Source organism: Doryrhamphus excisus, linkage group LG3, assembly GCF_037039965.1.
Source record: "Doryrhamphus excisus strain RoL-2023G ecotype Guam linkage group LG3, RoL_Dexc_Guam_v1.1, whole genome shotgun sequence".
NCBI classification, from domain to species: domain Eukaryota; kingdom Metazoa; phylum Chordata; class Actinopteri; order Syngnathiformes; family Syngnathidae; genus Doryrhamphus; species Doryrhamphus excisus.
The window spans coordinates 8,979,167-8,999,362 of record NC_136359.1 but is presented as its reverse complement, the minus strand read 5'-3'; the positions used below and the strand labels follow the sequence as shown (position 1 = coordinate 8,999,362).

Here is a 20,196-nt window from a genome sequence, read left to right as displayed (position 1 = left end):
ATGAAACCATTTCCGGCTTCAATGATGATGTAAAACAAAACATTAAAATCAAAAAAGGGACGGAATCAGCAATCTGAATCCGAATATCATCTTAGAAAGAATGCTAAAATCCTCACATAGCAACAAAAGGTGGAAAATATATACTATGGTTCAAGCTCAATTACTCAAGTTCAATTACACACTAATTTAATACCATATTCAAGGGGAAAGTACAACAATCATGATACAGTAGTATCTGAAGTATAAAAATACACACAACCAACAACAAAACCTAATTTTCAAGAGGAAGTCCCACTCACAGTGGATTGGAACACCAGTATAAATGAAAACGTCAAGATTCAACACTTTTAATGCACAAAATAATCAACAAACTTAGGTTTTCTGTTGTTTTTTCCTTGCACCATGAGGCGTTCAGGCACATCGGAATTTTGAGTGTTAAGTGCTTTTTCATTTTCACTCATGTACCTCCTATGACAATCGCAGGGGTGGGCAAATATTTTGACTCGTGAGCCGCGTTGAGTTAACAAAATTGTCCGGGGGACCAGAACATATATTTAACACACACACACACAATTTTATGCTAAAAATTTTCCTTGAATTATTTGTCAAATAAGATTTTTTTATCTGTAAAAGTGTTATACTATCAGCTGTATGTTCTCATGTCCCTTTTTTCAGGAGCACTTTAATTTTACAGTTTTGTTTTCGATTTTTTTTTTACTAAATAAGACATCCGACTTGCAAGTCATGTTGCCAGTTTGTATGTTAAAAGTTGACTTAGAAAGCAACTGGCGGGCCGGATTCAAACGCTTGGTGGGCCGCATGTGGCCCCTGGGGCCGTAGTTTGCCCACATTTGCTGTAGTGCCTTTGAAAGGCGTTTATGGGAATACGCCGATCACATGCTTTTTCACAGAAATCAGCCGATACTAATCGGTTTCCCACCGATCGGAGCCCCCCCTAACACACACAGGCACACTTATGTCTCTGATTTGACTCATCGTGAATTTTTCAAAGTAAAAGCCAGATGTGGTAGATCATACAAGGTACTTGTGTGTGGGCTGCCATGCTGCTTGAAGCCAGAACAAAGGAGCCACATGTGCATGAAGTATGTTCTCTGCATAAACGGGCCACTCATTGTCGGTGCAGACAGAAGAAAGAGTTTAGTAAAGACAGTTAACACATGATATAGGAGCAGGTAAGACCTACCTTTAGCACCTGGACCTGTCCATCATTCGTGATGTCTTTCAGCAAATCACAGAAGGACTGACACAGTGATTCGGCAAAGTTCTGTGAAAACACAAAAAATGTAATCACAGAACATTGTAACAAATACATACCATGCAACTGAGATGAAGTTCGACATGAACATCCGCAGGGATATAATAATCAATGGCTCAATTACTTAATTGTATCTGTTTGGGATGCTCTGATCGACTGGTGATTTATGGTAGTCAGGGCCTTTGGAATTTTCCTACGGCGTCCCTGGCCGATAGCAGTCACCATGAATAAATTTACACTTAATCCATGCGATCGGCCAGGATGATCGGTATCTGAATCTGCAGCATAAATCCCTGATTGGAGTACCCATACGTAGTACTTGTCTGTATATCTCACCTGGAGGAATTCGGTCGGAGACAAATACAGGTAGGCGCTGATGATCTGAAAGCAGGTGCGCACGTTTTCCGAGCTCAACTCTAAAGACAAAAGATCAGACATTAAAAATGTTACTACGCTCGGGAGTAAAGGTTTGATTGACAGCAGCAGATGAGGGTGTAAGGAACGGACAAGGGTACCTCTGAATTAATGATTTAGCAAAAGCAGATTGTTATATGGCACATTTGCATTGAAAAGCAAAGAGCATGGACAGCATACTGTAACACTCCCCCCTCCCCCAATAGGTAAGTGGAAAAAGTCAGAAAACCACTGCCTCTGCATGCATTAGTAAAACTAAAAGTCAAACTATCCTACAAACATATGTGATGTGAGCCAATTGCAAAACCTCAGTGCACCTCACTGGAATGCCAAAATGCAGACTAGCGATAAATATCTTCAATTTCCTTGCCTGCAGCGAGAGACAAACCTCACAGAGGTTGACTTATTGTTTTTACACAGATAGACAGGCAGACAACAGGTGTTTCGGTGTATGATCAAAGCCAAGTTAGACAATGCCCCTCAGAAAGAAAGACATCACATTGACAAAGTGCTTCAGTCAGACAGATAAAATTGAAAAATCTGCTAGAGGAGCCTTCCTAATTACCCGTATCGGGGTGTGCACGATGCAAACGACTGAAGCCAGCAGCTTCAGGCTTACATGGCTACTAAGAGGCTTCTCATCTGCCAGCGGTAATGTGAGAAGCAATATTAACAATGACTGCATTTAAATTATTAAGCATATCCCTGCCTCTGCAGCATCATTAAGGCAAGGAATACATACTTTGTACTTGATCTCCAATGTTTGCCTGACCTGAGCAGCAGATGAAGCTGTTGGCTTTCATAATACACAGCTATTTTCTTCTGTAGTTACAACCGAAGAGAAAAATTAGGGAACAATAAGGAGGAAATGATGGAGAGAAAAAAAAACAGAGACACAAGTCTTCTGTCGGTACAGCAAGCAGTCGGTCAACCGCATCAGAGCTGGCATGAGAAATCTCCCAGTGTGGTTATTGTGGGTCAAGAACCTGCTGCTGCACATAGTATGCATGACGAACTGAGGCATTGGGCCGATGCTCCAGAGAGCTTTCAATCAGATGTAATGCTTTGTGATTTCTTCTTCTCCTTCCCATGTTGGAACGGCAAACAATCTAGGAAAATTTCCCTCCTAGAAAAATTACACCATTCATATTCCATGTGCAGTACCTGCATTGCTGTGGTGAAAATGACTTGGCAGTATGATTGTTCCACCGCCTGCAGACTTGCATTTGCTTTGGTTTGGTCCAGTTAAATTTACAAGCAGAGAGGGGCAGAATCTAAATTAACAATGTGGCTCAGAATTACCAATAAAGCAGTGTGACTGTGATAATTTGTAATTCAAAGAAAAATAAAGAAAAATGTACCACACACAAACATAATTATTTTGCCTTCTGGGAAGTAAAGGCAGATCCTGAGATGCATCTGCTTAGGAGCATCTATATCTAAACGTGGTATTTGCCTTTTACGTATAAAATATACATACAGTATATCATCAAACATGCAAGAACCAAACCTATTTTATGGAGAGCCCTTAAAACATGTTTACAACTCAAGGCCTGTGGCCCGCAAAACCGTTTGGAAAATAGCATTAAGTTGGGCCGTATCACGGATCACAGCAAACAATGTGCTTACGATGATCTGTACAATAAAGTAATTCTGTCAGTTTCAACTGACCGATCACGATGAGTACATTTCTTCAAAGTACGGTTCAATATCAGTAAACAAAATATTTTTGTATTTAGAGCATAGAAAACATGTTCATGGCCTACATATAATTTTTAAGATTATTAGAGCTTTCTAGACATTAAATAACACCCCTATAGTCACCGTTACACTAATATAACACTAATAAGATCAGAAAAAATAAGCCATTTAAGACTATAAACAAGACTCATGCTCAAGTGTGTTTCAAAATGCATATTTCCCCCACTTCGATGTAAAAGTAAAAAAAAAAAAAAAAGTCCATCCACACGAGTGTCCACATTTTTTCCAAACCTGAGTTTGCATGTTCTCCCCGTGCGGTTTCCTCCCACATTCCAAAAACATGCTAGGTTAATTGGTGACTCCAAATTGTCCATAGGTGTGAATGTGAGTGTGAATGGTTGGTTGTCTATATGTGTCCTGTGATTGGCTGGCCACCAGTCCAGGGTGTACCTCGCCTCTCGCCCAAAGACAGCTGGGATAGGCTCCAGCACCCCCGACCCTGGTGAGGAAAAGCGGTAGAAAATGAAGGAATGAAAATATCCCATGAAAATATTGGAAAAGAACACTTTGAGGGGGTGTTCACTATGACTACACGAGTGAGTATCCTGCATGCTATCATTATAGCGCTTTCTGAAAAACACACACACACACACACAAAACACAAAGCGCAGGCAGTTCCAGAAACTTGGCAGATAGATTCTGTGAAATCGCTTCAAACTGCCATCTGACAAATGATAGCGTTTGAGCATTTCAAGGAGGAAATCCCCAAGGCCATCGCAGCAATAAGATACAGGGAGGCTTCAAGGACAGACGAGATTCTGGCAAGCAACTAAAATTTGAATCAAGACCAAGACGGTAATGGTCTACTACTGACTTTTGCTGGCACTTGGCAGGCATGACAGCAAAATTTAACTCAAACTATGACTACTAAAAGGTAACGCCTTAATGACCTTTAACAGTACTCGTTTTTTTAATGCATGCCTCCTGTGATTAATTCTGCGTTAACTATTTTAATCAATTGACAGCCCTACTTGAAATATGAAATGCTGACACCTCTAGGAAGGCCAATATGTCAAATCCTTTGACATCGATCTCAGTAATGGAATGCTGTTTGTTCCATCCCTGGCAACAACGTATTCACTGCCATCGTGGAAAGTTCTGGATAGTTCTTCTTTTTCTCAAATCTCTGAAAACCGAACTCCTCCGTGAACACAACACCTCTCAGAAGAAGCTGGTCCATAGGCAAAAAAAAGGGTGGGGACCACCGCCTTCATCAATTATACTTCCTGTTGACCAGAGATAACATCATGGCTTTTCAATTACAGTATTTTGGCGTCCTGACCAATTAGAACAGTGTGGACTGGGGAGCAGTACAAACTGATCGAAATAAACAAATTATAAGCGCCGACAGCCATTAGATGGCAAGTTAACCAGCTACACGCTGAAGCGCAATGCGATTGCTTAGCAACAATACCTATCTAAGTGGTACCAGTAACAGCAGCTACCACTAACAGCAGCAGGAAGAAAGGTGCACCATTTACAGTATGGCGTCTCGGCCGTCGACCCATGGGGAGTTCTCATCATATAACGGCTTGAACAATTGCGCAAATCTGGGAACATACTGCACATAATGCGGCACACTTATGGCATGACCTGAAAAGCTTTCAAAAACACATTGGAACTCTAAAACAGCCTCAAGGAGAGTTTCTCTGAGTTTCAAGGGGAGGTTAAACACCTGAGGGAGGAAAGTAGAGAACAGAGCAATGAAATCAAGGATAATAATGGTGCCTTGAGTGCCGCTTTTAAAGAAGCTAAAAAAGCAAAAGAGAAAATAATTGAGCAAAAGAAGAGCATAATTGATGAAATGGATTAGAATGCATGAAAGAACGATGTGATCTTGACGGGGCTCCGAATTAAACCCAGATTGTTTGCCAGGGCTGCTGGGAACAAAGAGGAGCCAAATAAAATGGATGTGGTTTCAACTGAGCAACTTTCTACACTCAAAAGAGCCGGAGGTAGACATCCGCACCATCGATACTTGCATCCCACTGCACAGCCGAAACAATACCACACCCGTCATCATTAAGTTCACCAACAGCAAATTCAAAACTGCACTACGTAAAGAAGCCGAAAGGAAGCACGAGACTTGAGGAACGGGGGAACGCTGTCACCGCTTCCAGAATGTCAAAAATGTTACCCCAAAACACATTTTTATAGTTTTACAATTATCGTTGGACATGCAGAAAACAATTCAAAATACATACAAATATAGATTGGAAGTAAAACTATAAAAGTGTGTTATGTGGTAACATTACACACTGTGTCAACAGCTGATGACAAACAGGTAGTGCAACTTGCGGTTCCGGTTGCCATTTTGTTCGCTAGCTAATAGGATGCTAACAAGGGAAAACTTTTTCTGATGCATGTGGTGTTTGAATGACAGGATGTGAGCCATATTGTATTCTAAACGTAGAATGCACGCGAACAGAGGCAAAATGTCATACATTTATTACATTAACCAAAAAACACACTGGCCGAGTTTTCACTGTATTCTTTATCATTGAGAAATGCTGTTTGAGTAAGCCAGTAGTGACCGCTGGCAAATAATAGCATCTGTTTGTATTATCATGCCTCTATTTACACACCTTGTGCAGTACAGTACTGCAAATTCCTTTGTTTATACACTACCAACATAACACAGGCCACCCCAGCTTATTTATTCATAATCATTTTAAATTACAGATGTTGCTTTAGGATGAGCAGGTCATTGAATCATACCTTAGCTTATCCTTAGCTGACTTATATTTGGATAAACCTGTCAGTACCTTGAGACTCCGTGAACTGTGCTTCCATTACTGTTGTTAAGTCTGCAGCTGTATGCCTTTGCTGTCATAAGGCCCCTCATTCCTACTGGTTGGTGATGACAACCTATCAACATGTAACCGTTATTACCCTACCATCTGTTTGAACATAGATGTCGTCTGTTTGTGTGCTGTAATGCTTTTGTAGAAGTGAATATTCATGGGAAGGGATGTGTAGACTTAAAAAGGCCTTGGGATTACATGACGCACAGGTGACAGCATACATTATCTCTATTTCCTCATTGTGACATGCTGGAGAGTTAAGCAACCATGTTGGATGCCCTTAATCTTACCTGAACAAATCAGCCACAACAGATGTCCCAGTGTAAGGCCATAAAATGTTTTTTGTTTTTTTTTAAACACCAAACTGTTCCCACAACATTGGGCGCGTGGAATTGTCCAAAGTACTGCTTTAATTTATTTAAAAAATGCATATAAGTTACATTGGAATACTGTACAATTCACAGTTCAACATGTCCAAAAAGGATGAGGAAGAAGCAAAGTAGTTATCGAACCTTTCAACTACCTTGTTCATATCGTCAACTGTGAAATATTCAGGGTAATCTGCTTTCTTGATAATACTGTTTAGGATGCCCAATGTTGGTCTAATGTTTTCATTCTTATCTAGTGATTGACAACAATATTCTTTCATATGCAGTCTCAAATTGTATAACTTGTTTTTATGTGTTTTTTTCTGCTTCTTTAGTGTTTTTGTGTAATAAATCTATATAATTATAATGTCAAGGGTTTGTCTTTATATTTTGCAGCTCCCTGAATATTTTGGGAGTAGGCTCCCAAAACAGCCCCCAATGTGTCAGGGTTGTAAAATCTCACACTGTTCACACACTTTTCGCAGACAGGCATGAATATGTCATCAAATTTCTCACTTGTTTAAACCCCTCCTTTTGTTTGAATTTGAATGATTGACTTACGAGACTGAACACAAGAAATTAAGTGATTCATGCATATTTCACTCCTCTGATTGTGGCTTGTCCTCACACAGTTAAACTGTAGTGTTTTCGTATCCTTATTAAAGCACATTCTTCCTCGCGAGCAGCAAGCGATCATACAACAGGAAACAGGCAGTCCTGCATGAAGGAGATTGATTGACAATGGTCTACAGCAGGGGTGCTCACACTTTTTCAGTCAAAATGATCTACCCACTACAAAAATGCAAAACATCTATTTATTTTCAAATGTATTGAAGATTATTTGTACGTACAATGTATGTTGATGTACCTTACATAACCAAATGAGCCAATATTGCAAAACACACATAATTAACCATTAACATTTTTTGTAATTACCTGAGTTTACTTTGATGACTTGCACTGAATTGAATCAGCCAGGGATGCATAGTCCTAGTTAGCCAGGCAAACGCACTTCGAAAAAGACATTGTGAAAAAAAAAGTCCACCTCCCATTCCGTATGGAAGTGATATGTTTTTGCCTTTTTACTTGGTCCAGCTCCTTCACTCATTTTAGTGACCATAAACTTTAGCGAGGGCTTAAAATCTGACGCAATTCGCCGACTAGCTTAGCACTTTGCATCGTTGTTTACGCATGAGCGGTGACCTAAAGGTCAAAATTCAATTGTCATCTGACTGGTTGTCCTGTATGTCAATCAAGTAACGGGGATGGATGATAGGCTGACATCGTAAGTTCTGCTGCACTTAGAGACGTTGTTTGATTTGATTGGTCACCCGAAGGGTATATCAATCAAGTGACGGCATTGATGCTAGGATGATATTTTTTTAATGTCACGCCGCGATCGACCAGCGATCGACCAGTACCACCTCCGCGATCAACCGGTAGATCGCGATCAACTTAATGAGCACCCCTGGTCTACAGCCAATATAGAACACAGGACACAATGGACGGGTTCTCACTTTGCCAATCTGGACTGTTATTGCTCTATATTTAGCCAGCTACACATACGGAGAGAACTGGTCACGTCTTTAACTCTCATATGAGTATACAATACACAATACAATAACAAACATATAAAACAGCACTGACATACCACTTCTAACACACATTTGTGCAGGCAGAGAAGTAAAAGAGAAAACAACAATGTGGTTATAGTTTTGAATTTAAAAAAATCACCGTCGCATTTAATGTCATCTCACTGCAATGCTTTGTAAATACACTGCAATAAAATTTGAATGTTAGTGTGACAAAATCTGCTTTGATGCAATCTGTACCAGTACAACGAAACAAGCTTCACAGCAGTTGTAGCCCTCTAGCATCAAACCCTAATGCAATACTCCCTCCTCAGCAATTTACATACATCATCTGTGAGTTGAGGAGCTACCAGGCTTGTCTCCGCAAGCCATTTTGAATGACACCCACACGGGAGAGATCGTTTATGAGCAAGGTAAAAGTCGGCGTACCTCAGGCACAGAAACAGCAACGCTTCTGTTTAGGCGGCAGTCAAAATGACAAGTATGACAAAAAGGGTTCATTCGGTTCACAGGGTGCCCTTGAGATGAGGAGACAGTCAAGAAAAAAAGCCTAGCTGTAAGTAGGGGTGTGAAGAAAAGCATTTGTCCCCTATGGTCTTCCTTTGCACTGCTTTAGCTGCCACTCTGACCATACTGATTTTTTGGGGGGGTAAATTAACAAACATGTCAAAAGTCTTTCATCAAGGTAGATAATAATATATTTGTTCTACATAATACACTACTGACATACACAACAACAGATTATAGTATTCACTCATATTATTTACTCCACTTCACAGACATCAGGCATCTATGAGGGGCACAATATTTAGTAATCCCCAGTAACACACCATCTCTAAACGATGTAAGACAGTTGGTTTAAATGCTTTCGCAAATGAGCTCAGCAGAGCACTTTTTAATGGCAGTGTGTGAAAAATAGTGCTTATGCACACAAGTTAATAAAATAGCATTTTTGGGATATTTGAAATTTGGATAGGTGCTCATTTGTTTTAAGGAGATAAAAATAAAAGTGTCTATAACAGATATCAAAACTGAATATTTTACAGAAATTATTCAGTTTTTATATTACTGTTTCAAAAGGTTGTAGCTTGATATATGGTTAGATATAAAAGCATACTATAACGGAGAAAAATCATCAGTATGAGCCAATTTGCATATTATATTACGAGGCCCAGAGTTTGTCAGATAACAGTCTCCATGATACCAAACAGGCTTGTCAAAATGTCGGATCCACTTGTGATACTCTGCCTCATCTCTCAAGCAAACCCAGCCATCATTTACAATGGGCTCATGATTGATTTGAGGAACGCTAGGTGTTTCTGACACTGCCATCTGTACTTCAATAATGTTACTTCCAGCTGAGAAGCTATGCATGCACTAGGGTATTACATCGTGGAGGAAAATATGAATCCCGATACAGGGGCTATCCATCTGAAAAGTCTCTTATTCCAGGTTGACATCAGGTCACACCGTGTAGCTGAGATCATACAGGCCTTTATCATCTCCCCTCGCTAGTACAAATGAATCCAAGCAACCCCAGGTGTCAGTGAATGAATACAAACAGCTTGACAAACTACAGCGTTTGGATATTGCAAACAAACATTTCATTTCCACGCTGCTTTCCCCAACAATTTCATATAAAAAAAGTCAAACTATCCCATTAAACGGTTCCCAAAGCAGTCCTTAAAAAAGGAGCTAATCTTTGTAATTCAAAAACATGTCTATTCCTTTTTACATCTTGCTAGCATATCACACATTGATGAAATGTGTCCTACTTTGGTACATGGTACAAGTGTTGCAGAGGAAAAAGTGCTTGATCGAGTCAGGCCAAAGCAAAGCTCTTGACATTCTAATTGGGGAATTTGTTGCTCCAGTTTAGCAGTGATGGAGCAGGGTTCTTTTATCAGGCAGGCCAGGCCACATACCTGGCAAGATGTGCCACACATTTCCAGCCAGACTCTTTTCTACGGCCCACATCTCTGCACTGCTCTCCACGGGAAAAATAAATGAACAGCCGGATGCTGCGATAAAAGGCAGCCAAATGTGATAACGGACTAGTTTGACCCAAAAAAGGAAAACGACAAAGTTAATTTCTTCAGTGAAATTTGTCATGGGTTTTTATTTAAATGCATGCCTTACTTATTGTCCCGTCTGTTGCATTAAAGTGACAGATTTGTAAAATTGCGTGCTAATTTGGCTTGACCCGCTGCCATCATTTGGAGCTATTATCTTTCATTAGTGCAACTGGAGCTCGGCCCTCCTGTGGAAAGGCTGAGGCCCCATCCACATGAGAATGCTCCTTAGTGGGGTAAAAACAATTCACACCCACACCATGCTGGATGGAACAGAATGGATGACGATGTAGTACAGAAGACACACCTGCATGTGGTGTTGTGAACAACGACGTGACACACCAAACCATAGAAGAGGAAAGAATGCATGGGAACGAGTGTAACACAGCTACACGCTTCTGGTTGTTGTCTTGGTTCAATTCCCTTTACCGATCGAAACTACTACTACACCAGTTCCATTACTGCTGGTGCTAGTAACATCCACTCAGCGGCAAGTCACATTTTTTGTAAACTTGTCACATTGTCGCAGGATTGTGAATCGTGCTGTTGAAAAGGTGTATTAGGCTAATTGCGAATTGACCACAGCAGCAACCCAGGTCAGGGTGACCCATTTAATGGTCATATGTTACAAATGACTCTATCAAGAAAGTTTATTTTACAGACTAAGACGTTGCTGAAAAACATTGTTTTAAATGACCCGTTGTTCACGTTCCCTATTTGTTGGTGCTTGGTTACTTTTTGATGTACTCCCGAATGGCAAGGAACTTTTGAATCGCGATTGTTGCCCATTGATTTCAATGAGATTGTTGCGCAACAAGATTTAATTGAAACATTGTTATAACATAGTTATGCCGCAATGTTTGCTGATTTTACACTTTAAACCATTCATTCATTTTCTACCGCTTATCCTCACGAGGGTCGCGGGGGTGCTGGAGCCTATCCCACCTGACTTCGGGCGAGAGGCGGGGTACACCCTGGACCGGTCGCCAGCCAATCACAGGGCATATATAGACAAACAACCATTCACACTCACATTCATACCTATGGACAATTTGGAGTCGCCAATTAACCTAGCATGTTTTTGGAATGTGGGAGGAAACCGGAGTACCTGAAGAAAACCCATGCATGCACGGGGAGAACATGCAAACTCCACACAGATGGCCGAGGGTGGAATTGAACTCACGTTTCCTAGCTGTGTGGCCTGCCTACTAACCACTCAACCGCCGTGCAGCCCCTCACTTTGTTATGATATGATCTTGGTCAAAGTGACTCATTTTGAATGCATTTATATTAAAAATGTAGCATGAATTGGTGGATGTTATTAACAAAGTAGTGGAATCTACTTCTGAGTGCTAGAAGTGCCCTACTGAATTGGCCGCAGTCAGTCCTCAGTCCTAGTGTGTTACATAAGGCCACTAAATATCAGGAGAATATCGACTGGGGTGAGTCATGCTAGTTGAAATATGTCACCAACCCACGCCACCCTGTCGCCGTCACGTGACCAGAAGTAAGGCTTTTCTGAACAATGTACAGTATTTCATCTGCAGGGTTGCTTATTGTCCGGAAATTACCTCAACACATATTATACTCTGATCCACAATTCTGTCCGCTGGGTTGACATATGTTAGTTAATGTTCAGGTGCGAATGAAAGCTGTAGTTCTCTGTATTAGTTACTGTACAATATTTCATGTAAAAAAATTCATCCATTTGCCCTGTACATCGTCATTCTGCGGAATCGAGTGCCCACACAGAGCACCATATGCGTAGATGACCAACTGTTCATGCATTTTTAATTTTTTTATATTGTGCTAGACTGCAAAATAATCCATCACTGACTCCAAGAAAGTTGCAAGTGCCAGTAATTTGATAAAGAATAGATGGCGTTCGTGCGGCTGATCTTGAAAGAATGTATGACAAGTTGTTATTGCAATAGACTGGCTCCTTTCGCTCTGCTCATCACCAATATACTATTCAATAAGGATAAGTGATATTTATCAATTTTCATCATTTCATCATTTATAATTATAGTGCATAATTTTCTGCATGTAAAACTATAATTATTCTCTATGAATGGATTTTGGGAACAGTTTGATTGTATTTACTAGTACTATTTGTTATTTTCCGTAGAAAAAATTGGTTCTGTTTGTGTGCATTTGAACATTTGGAACGAATAAATGAAAACCGAGGCACCACTGTACCTCGAAAATAAAATAATTTTGAAAGAAAAAATGTGGGTCAATGCATTATTAGAAATACAGAAAAACTTAATTTCATTTTTTAAGATTAATTAAAGATGGTATTTTCAGTCAGCTCAGCTTTTCTTTAATGTGAGTCGATTAAGAGGCATAAAAACAATATGGCACAGCACAGGACCACATATTGAGAGAAAGGAGAACTTTGGCATGTCTCCAGAGTGAACACATAATAGTCAGAATCAGGTCACAAGAATTCGCTTTTTTCCACATGAAGCCATATCAACTAAGGAGAGCACATAGAACCAGGAAACACTTTAAAAAAGTATATAAAAAAATAAAAATTACACAGAAAACCATGGTTTCAGGCTGGCACCTTGCATTGTACGGAGTAAGGTGGAACATCTGGCTGTCTTGTGAGCCCTGTGCTTCTAAATCCCATTGATTCCAAACCACACTGTATATGATTAAACGCCCCAGTAAGCCAATAAATCTACACCAGTGTTCATATTAGTTTTGTCTCATTCACTTTTGGCAGGCTCACCAAAATCAATACTGTTCCTCAAAACAGAGAAGGCGCCCCTCAACACACACAGTTACACACTTCTAACAAGGTATGGAAGACGGCGGTGTGCTCCCTGCTACAGGCCCATGATAAATCACCCAGTTCCATTGAGGTCCTGTCCACAGGGGAATGCTCCTGAGATTTTTTTGTAATTTTTTTTATACAGGCACACCTGCTGTACATGTGGTGCTGATGGAACTATGTGACACACCGAACTGTAAAAGAAGAACGAGCGCATGTGCACAACTTGCGCCTTTCAAGGCTTGTCGAGCCTTACGACAAAGTGAAATGATTTCAGCGAGTCATTTTGGAGTTTGATATAACACAATATCAGGAGAATATTGACTGGGGAGAGTCATGCAAGTCGGAATATTCAAATATTTTGTTAGTTTGGAGTCAAAGCCCACTTCTGGTCATGGGTTGGTGACATCGTGGGTTACTTGTCTACACAAAAAATGACAAGCAGGCGTTTTCAGATTTTCCCACTCTGCAAGTTGTTTCACAAAAAATTGTTTCAGGGGACCCAGAATGCCGTTTCCATGTGGATGAGAGGCTGAAACTACCGGTACTCAGATTGATCAACTACCAATTGGTATCGGCCGATATCAGTGAAAAAGCCTATCGATATCGGCCGGTACTTGCTTTAAGACACAGATCACCAACGCCGATCAGTTCCACCCCCACCGCAGCAACCATGTCTGCTGTGTGTGGACTTCCTGTCTGTGCGCCCTGCAGAATATACCTCAAAAAATGTCTCACTGTGGTGGTGCTTTGAAAAGCTTTAGATTGGTGTGGCATTTGGGGGGCAGGTACTTAGCAGGGTGTGGTGAGTTTGAGGCTCGCAATGTGATCATCCATCAGGCAGTGGCTATAAAGCGCTGGTCCCAACCAAGTGTGGGCAATATCTGGGGATGAGTACCACCGGTACTCAGTACGAATTTGGGAACATGCAGACACTATGCAGCACTTTTAGTGCAGGAGGAACACAGTGATTGGATGCGATGAAGTTTGAAGTGTTGAATATTATGACAATAATTGTAACAGTAGTTTACATCCTGGGGTATAATCTGGCACCATTATACACCTGTATATTTTGGGTGGTGGTTAATTTGGCCTTCTACACCGTTTTGACCTGACAACATGTGCATAGCCCCTCAATCCGCCACCAGTTAGAGTTCAAAAACAGTGGCAAAGCCAACACCGGTATCATTACATCATGACAAGTATACCATCTGAAGTAATGAATGTACACCCAGGATGGTGCTACATTGTAAAGACAGTCACTGCCTGTTTGCTTTTATAGGCTCAGAAATGCGTCTTGTTATTCCTCCTGCTGATTCGGCCTTTGGCTCATCTTTGTGCTAGGAGTTGTTGATTGTTGGCAGCACCACATCATCCGTTCAAATAGTTTGACATTTATATTCGGCAGTTCAGAATTAGATGAGCCTCCCTGTTGGTGGTCTGGTGCTCTCAGCAGTCGAGTAATTAAACTATTTTGACCACCACGAGAGGAAATATGGCATTTGTATTCCACTGAGCTTTCCAAACGGTGTCCTGATACGCTCTGCCGTTGAGTACATACATTTTACTGACCACTAAAGAAGAATTTTACATCACTGAGCTTCCCCATCGGTAGCCTGGTATTCTCGCCTGGCCACTACAAGAGCAAATAAGGCATTTTACACCAATGAGCTTCCCCATCACGCATGTCTTCCCTGCTTTTTACATTGCATGCAACTTAATTTTTCTCATAAAATGTGCATTCTGTACATTGTGAGGTGTATGTATCTGCTGGAGCCCTGTGATTGGCTGGCGACCAGACCAGGGTGTACCCCGGCTCTCGCCGGAAGTCAGCGGGGATAGGCTCCAGCGAACCCCCGTGATCCTACATGGATGAATGGATGTATCTGCTGCAAAAGTGAATTTCTCTCAGAGATCTATAAAGTATCAACCTGTCTTTCTTTGGTTCTTCCTTTGCAGCATATGGCGGTGGTCTCTCCGACCTGACTTTGCGTGGTATCGTGCCTACCTCATGTAAGCTCATGCTGTCCCGGTGGAAACACTTCTCATTCTGACAGAATGTTTGCATAAGCAAGACTTTTTAGTAGCTCTCACTGAAATAATAACAATAATAACAATTATGGGTTAGGGCTGCATGGCGATCGAGTGGTTAGCGAGCAGGTCACACAGCTGGGTTCAATCCGAGTTCAATTCCACCCATCTCTGTGTGGAGTCTGCATGTTCTCCCCGTGCATTTGTGGGTTTTCTCCGGGTATCCCGGTTTCCTCCCACATTCCAAAAACATGCTAGGTTAATTGGCAACTCCAAATTGTCCATAGGTATGAATGTGAGTGTGAATGGTTGTTTGTCTATATGTGCCCTGTGATTGGCTGGCGACCAGTCCAGGGTGTACCTCGCCTCTCGCCCGAAGACAGCTGGGATAGGCTCCAGCCCCCCGCCCCCCCCCCGCGACAGTGAAGTGAACATATTATTCAGTCACACAATGGTGGTGGTAATCTACATCTGTATCCACAGCTGCCAATTCATGACTACAGCCTCTCCGACCACCACCAAACATTCATTCACCAGTGTGGGCGGCGATGTGGGTAAAGTGTTGTGCAGTAACAATGACAGGTGGAGGGAGCGGGGATCAAACTGCCAACTTTGCGGTTTATGGGGCTCACCCAGAAGAGCTGACATGTTCTGGAAAATTCTGAGCAGCTCCGGGGTGATGGCTGGACTGTTCTCCAAAGTCACGTACCTGCACAAAAAGAGAAGGTATATTGTTCATTTCAAAGTGCATAGCATTGCATGGCAAGAAGAAACAAAAGATAAGAGTCCTCTCTTAAATACCATTTGATGGTTGCAGGTGGATTTGAGGTTGACATTTGATCTTATATAATCACAAGTGTACTCACATGAATCAAGAGAGGCAGTGCACAAATTTGACAGAAGATAAAAGCAAAGAAAAAAAATCACAACTTGCTTTATAAACAAAGCCAATTGACATTTTGAGCGTGACTGTTTATCAGTGAAGATAAAAGAACGGGCAGAAATGCGGGGCTTTGTGCTTACAAGCCCTCATGCGTCATGCTAATCCTGCAGCTCTTCGCAGGAATACAAAGAAGAGGGAGATTAAGGACAGAGTTAAAAAAAAAAAAAATCTAACACCTGCAAAAATCCCCACCAGTAAGCCAAACCTTTTTGCAGGTGCAACAAAAGGTTACTTGAGACCGCTTTAAAATGGTATCTGAAACATTAACCGAAAAGACAGGCTGTGCACCGCACATAATGTATCCACAGCTCCATCAGTGCCTGATTGCCTGTAAATAGGCAAATTTAAAACAGTACGCCACGGTCAACCCACTTACCACTTCCGCCGTGCAAAGTGTTTGCATTTGGCCCGTGTATACTAAGTGAACGGATAATGCAGTTGGTGGCTAATCCCGCAAAAATTGACTCATAAGTGAGTGGAACACATGGTATGCATAAGTAATTAAGTCTCAAACATCTCTCGTACCAAAGCTCCAGTCCATCCTCCAGCAAATACACATGAGGCGGCTGGGAAACATCTGTGCTGAGCTGGATGACAGGAAGAAGGAAGGGGTACAGGTTCTTGCTCTCCGCCCCGAGCCCCTACAGGAAACAAAAAAACAAACATACAAGTGGTTGCTGTCTGTTGAGAGCTATATAAAATAAAAAGTATTATCCACTATACGGGTGTTCTTGGCAAGCCATCTAAGAGGAGTGAAGCAAGCAGGACAAATGTTGGGTACAGTTCAGCACTCCACTCATTCATGCCGAGTATAAGACACTATGTCACTATGTCATTCTGTTCTGCAGGCAAGACTAAAGTGTCCCTTTAGTTCCATTACTGGAGCATAACTTTGTCTTGGGATAGGCAGGAAGCATACAGCGTAAGGTCACGTACACCACTCCGAAAAACAAGTGTGTCATGGTTCCAGGAACGTCCTATCGACTTTTTTCTCTGTATCTGAAGATGCAATGATTGCTATTTGAAAGCCAATGTGCATTTTATAACCCCATTGAAGGACGTTGGACAATTTCCTTCAATTTGTGGAGAAAATGTTCAGCTGTAAATGAAAGGCTTTGTTCACTGTATTTACTGGCCACACATTTTAATGGCGTTTCAAGTGAGGCTGGGGTACATAGGAAATGATGGAATCCTCATTTCAGAGAAATTGGTACCTTGCACTGACATGGGATTGATGTGTGTTCCATCTCCATACGATGGGTATGGGAAGCCGAAGAGCTGAACAGTGGGTCATTTTGGCCTCGATCTAATCATATACCACGTGCTCAGACACACTGAACCCATTTTAATGCAACATGTGTGTATGAACAGGCGTGAGGTAGATGGAACGGTCTCTTCACTGTCAGAACAGTATAGCTTTCCATGCATTCTCTTCTGTTGTGATTTTATGTTCATTTCAAGTTGAATTTTTTCCCCCACTCATTCAAGAGGTGAAGGTATCACAGGAGTCTCCAACAGTTTGCTTGTAGGCGCTCAGTAGCTCACTAAAGAATAGTCGCTTTTTTAATATTTTAGAAGTGTTCTATTCAACATAATGACAACAAATGAGCACAGTGAGTAGTGATGTGCTTTTTAATAAAAATGCAATTTAAATGTTGGCAGTCACATAAAACACAAATGGCTAACCTCTCCTTTCTTTTTGTCAAAGTCGCTTTAATAGTGCTGCTTGTTGGATACACCCGTGCTATCATAACCCTGGACTCTCAATTTATACTCTTGATACAGGACATTTTCTTATTTAATTTTCTTTTATTTATATTAATATAAGATAAATACATTACATATTTATATAATATTTATTTTATTTAAGTACTAATATATGTTATTGAACAATTCATTTGCCATGTATCCGCAACAGTTTTGCAATGTTTTTGGTTCAAGTTCTGCTGGTCGTTAAAAAAAGTAGGTTAATAAAAAAAATGTCAGCATAATAAAAAAAAAAATGCAGAAAGCGGTGCCAACGCCTTTAAAAAATCCTCGGGGAAACCTTGATTCTCATAACATTACAACTTTTTCCACAACCTACATTTCTAAAAAAAAAATTACAACTTCATTTGTTGTTTTTCATGACATTTCAACTCTGTGCTACTAAAATGAGATGATTTTTCCTTATATCACAAGTTTATTTTTCCTAGATTACATTTTTTTATTATATTTATATACTTTATTTTGCCTTTATTGTCATCACATTTCAACTTAATTTTACAAAAATCACAACTTTTCATTGTTTTGGTTGTTTCTACTAATACAATGACTTAAAAAAAGAAAATTATTATAAATTAAAATTTCAACTCATTACATAATTTTTCTTTATTTTCATTTTCATATTTTCTTTGTTACTTTAAAATAATTTTTTTATTGTCATAACATTTCAACTTTTCCACAACCAAATTTTCCAAAAATGAATTTTTTTAAACTTTTTTTTTAATATTACGACTTAATTTCTTTTTTATTTCATTGTTATGCAACAAAAATGGCAATATTGTACCTTTTTTCCATTTGGACTGTCTTTTTGTATAATTACTGTTGATTTTTCATTGACATCTACAGGGCGCAAATGGCCCCCGGGCCGTAGTATGGACACCACTGTCAAAGAATATTGTGTATTAACGCAGCATGCTATACTACTAGAATGGCTCCATAAAGTACATCAAGTACATTCTTCTTTGTAGGATGACTCCAAGCCAATGTTGTGTAAACGGTGTGGGTGAGTGATTTCTTAGAGAGCATATCATCAGCTCACAGGCGTCGGAAGGGCGTGTGCCGCCACACTGAACGCACCGGATCAGCAGAAGTGGAAGCCATGCACCCTGCAAAAATAATCTTTACCCTTGAAACTTAATTTTTGGGGGTTTGTCTCTCACATTCTGAAGTACATCAGTGAAAAGTGCTAAGTTGACTCTGCAGTACTACCGTCTGAAACTGTGAAATTAAGGCCTGATATTCGCTACCAAAGACGTATTTATGCATCTTTTACGTTTGTTTGCGTGCACAATAGAAGAGATCATGTTTAGTGCTGTTTAAAGCCACAAGGTGGCAGAAATGCTTTTTATAAGAGCTCAGAAGGCATCTTGCCTCTGCAGCAACCAGGAAGTGAAAAGGCTTGGAGCCGTGTAGCGTTCAAGAGATTCCGCATTGAAGGAAAATTTAATGCACGCACACACAAACACATGATGACATGCATGCACACGTACATCAATTCCATATGTGAAAATTGGAAATAGTTCATGGTGTTATATTTGTATATATTTTCATTAAATTTATCTTTTCACAAAAAGCTTTCCATCTCCCTTTTTGGTTGAGAACTGATACTTACCTATGTTCTCCTACTGATGACTAAAAAATGGGAAAAAACTTGGTGTCTGTATAGTCTGTATAGCCCTTGAACACAATATTCAGTGCACCTTGAAAAATCTGTAAAAATCCTCAAAAATGGCCAATAATTAGGTGTTAATACATTCCCTTCACACCTCCTCACCTGCATACAATGAGGAACAAATAATATGGTGTTTTGCAGGGGATATTACTTCTCAAGCTGTTTTGCTGGGATGACAATGGAATAAAAACACTTCAAGGTACCACAAGCGCAGATAAAATTAGGGAAACTATAAGTTTGAAAAACACCTTACCTGCACAAGGTGGATTAAAGTGGTGAGTATGGCACACCGCAGCATGTTGTGTTCTTCAGATTGCTTCCAAAGGAGGGGCAGGTATTGAACCAGACAGCCAACATATGGCCGAATCTATAACAAGACAAGCAATGTATTACAAAATGTAGGGCAAGGTGCTTTTGTGAAGATGGAAAATTCCAGTATTGATATTGCGGAAGATCTGGCATTTTTGCGCCTGTGTCTTTTACACAGCAAGCCAGAATATTGCATGCTTTCTTTCACACAGCGAGAGTGTCACCCAGCGTTGTCCAACACCGTCTGCCTCTGTTACAGCCCTAAGACTACAGAGCAGCTGAAATTGACAGGTCGATTAAAGACCTACCCCCCCAAACCCCCCACTGCATTTTTACAGATTTTATCCAAGTTGTTTTTCTGTATGAATGCCACCGACTGAAAAGCAAAAAGTCACAATGCACGGTGAAAGG

At 40.6% G+C, this 20,196-nt stretch overlaps 1 protein-coding gene across 2 annotated transcripts in view; it reads right to left on the bottom strand.

The window, feature by feature from the left end:
- The window catches only part of ipo11 (importin 11), a 96,345-nt gene that overhangs the window by 28,005 nt on the left and 48,144 nt on the right, over nucleotides 1-20,196 (bottom strand). The window contains exons 20-25 of one of the 2 annotated variants that reach the window (XM_058069569.2): nucleotides 19,730-19,843; nucleotides 16,566-16,681; nucleotides 15,730-15,806; nucleotides 1,613-1,692; nucleotides 1,205-1,285; nucleotides 649-1,128 (exon numbers count right to left, since the gene is read on the bottom strand). In XM_058069569.2, the coding sequence (XP_057925552.2) occupies nucleotides 1,033-1,128; nucleotides 1,205-1,285; nucleotides 1,613-1,692; nucleotides 15,730-15,806; nucleotides 16,566-16,681; nucleotides 19,730-19,843 (564 nt within the window). In that variant the 3' untranslated portion in view covers nucleotides 649-1,032. Of the gene's footprint in view, nucleotides 1-648; nucleotides 1,129-1,204; nucleotides 1,286-1,612; nucleotides 1,693-15,729; nucleotides 15,807-16,565; nucleotides 16,682-19,729; nucleotides 19,844-20,196 lie in introns of those variants that run through there. The other variant, XM_058069566.2, reaches the window with a different exon arrangement.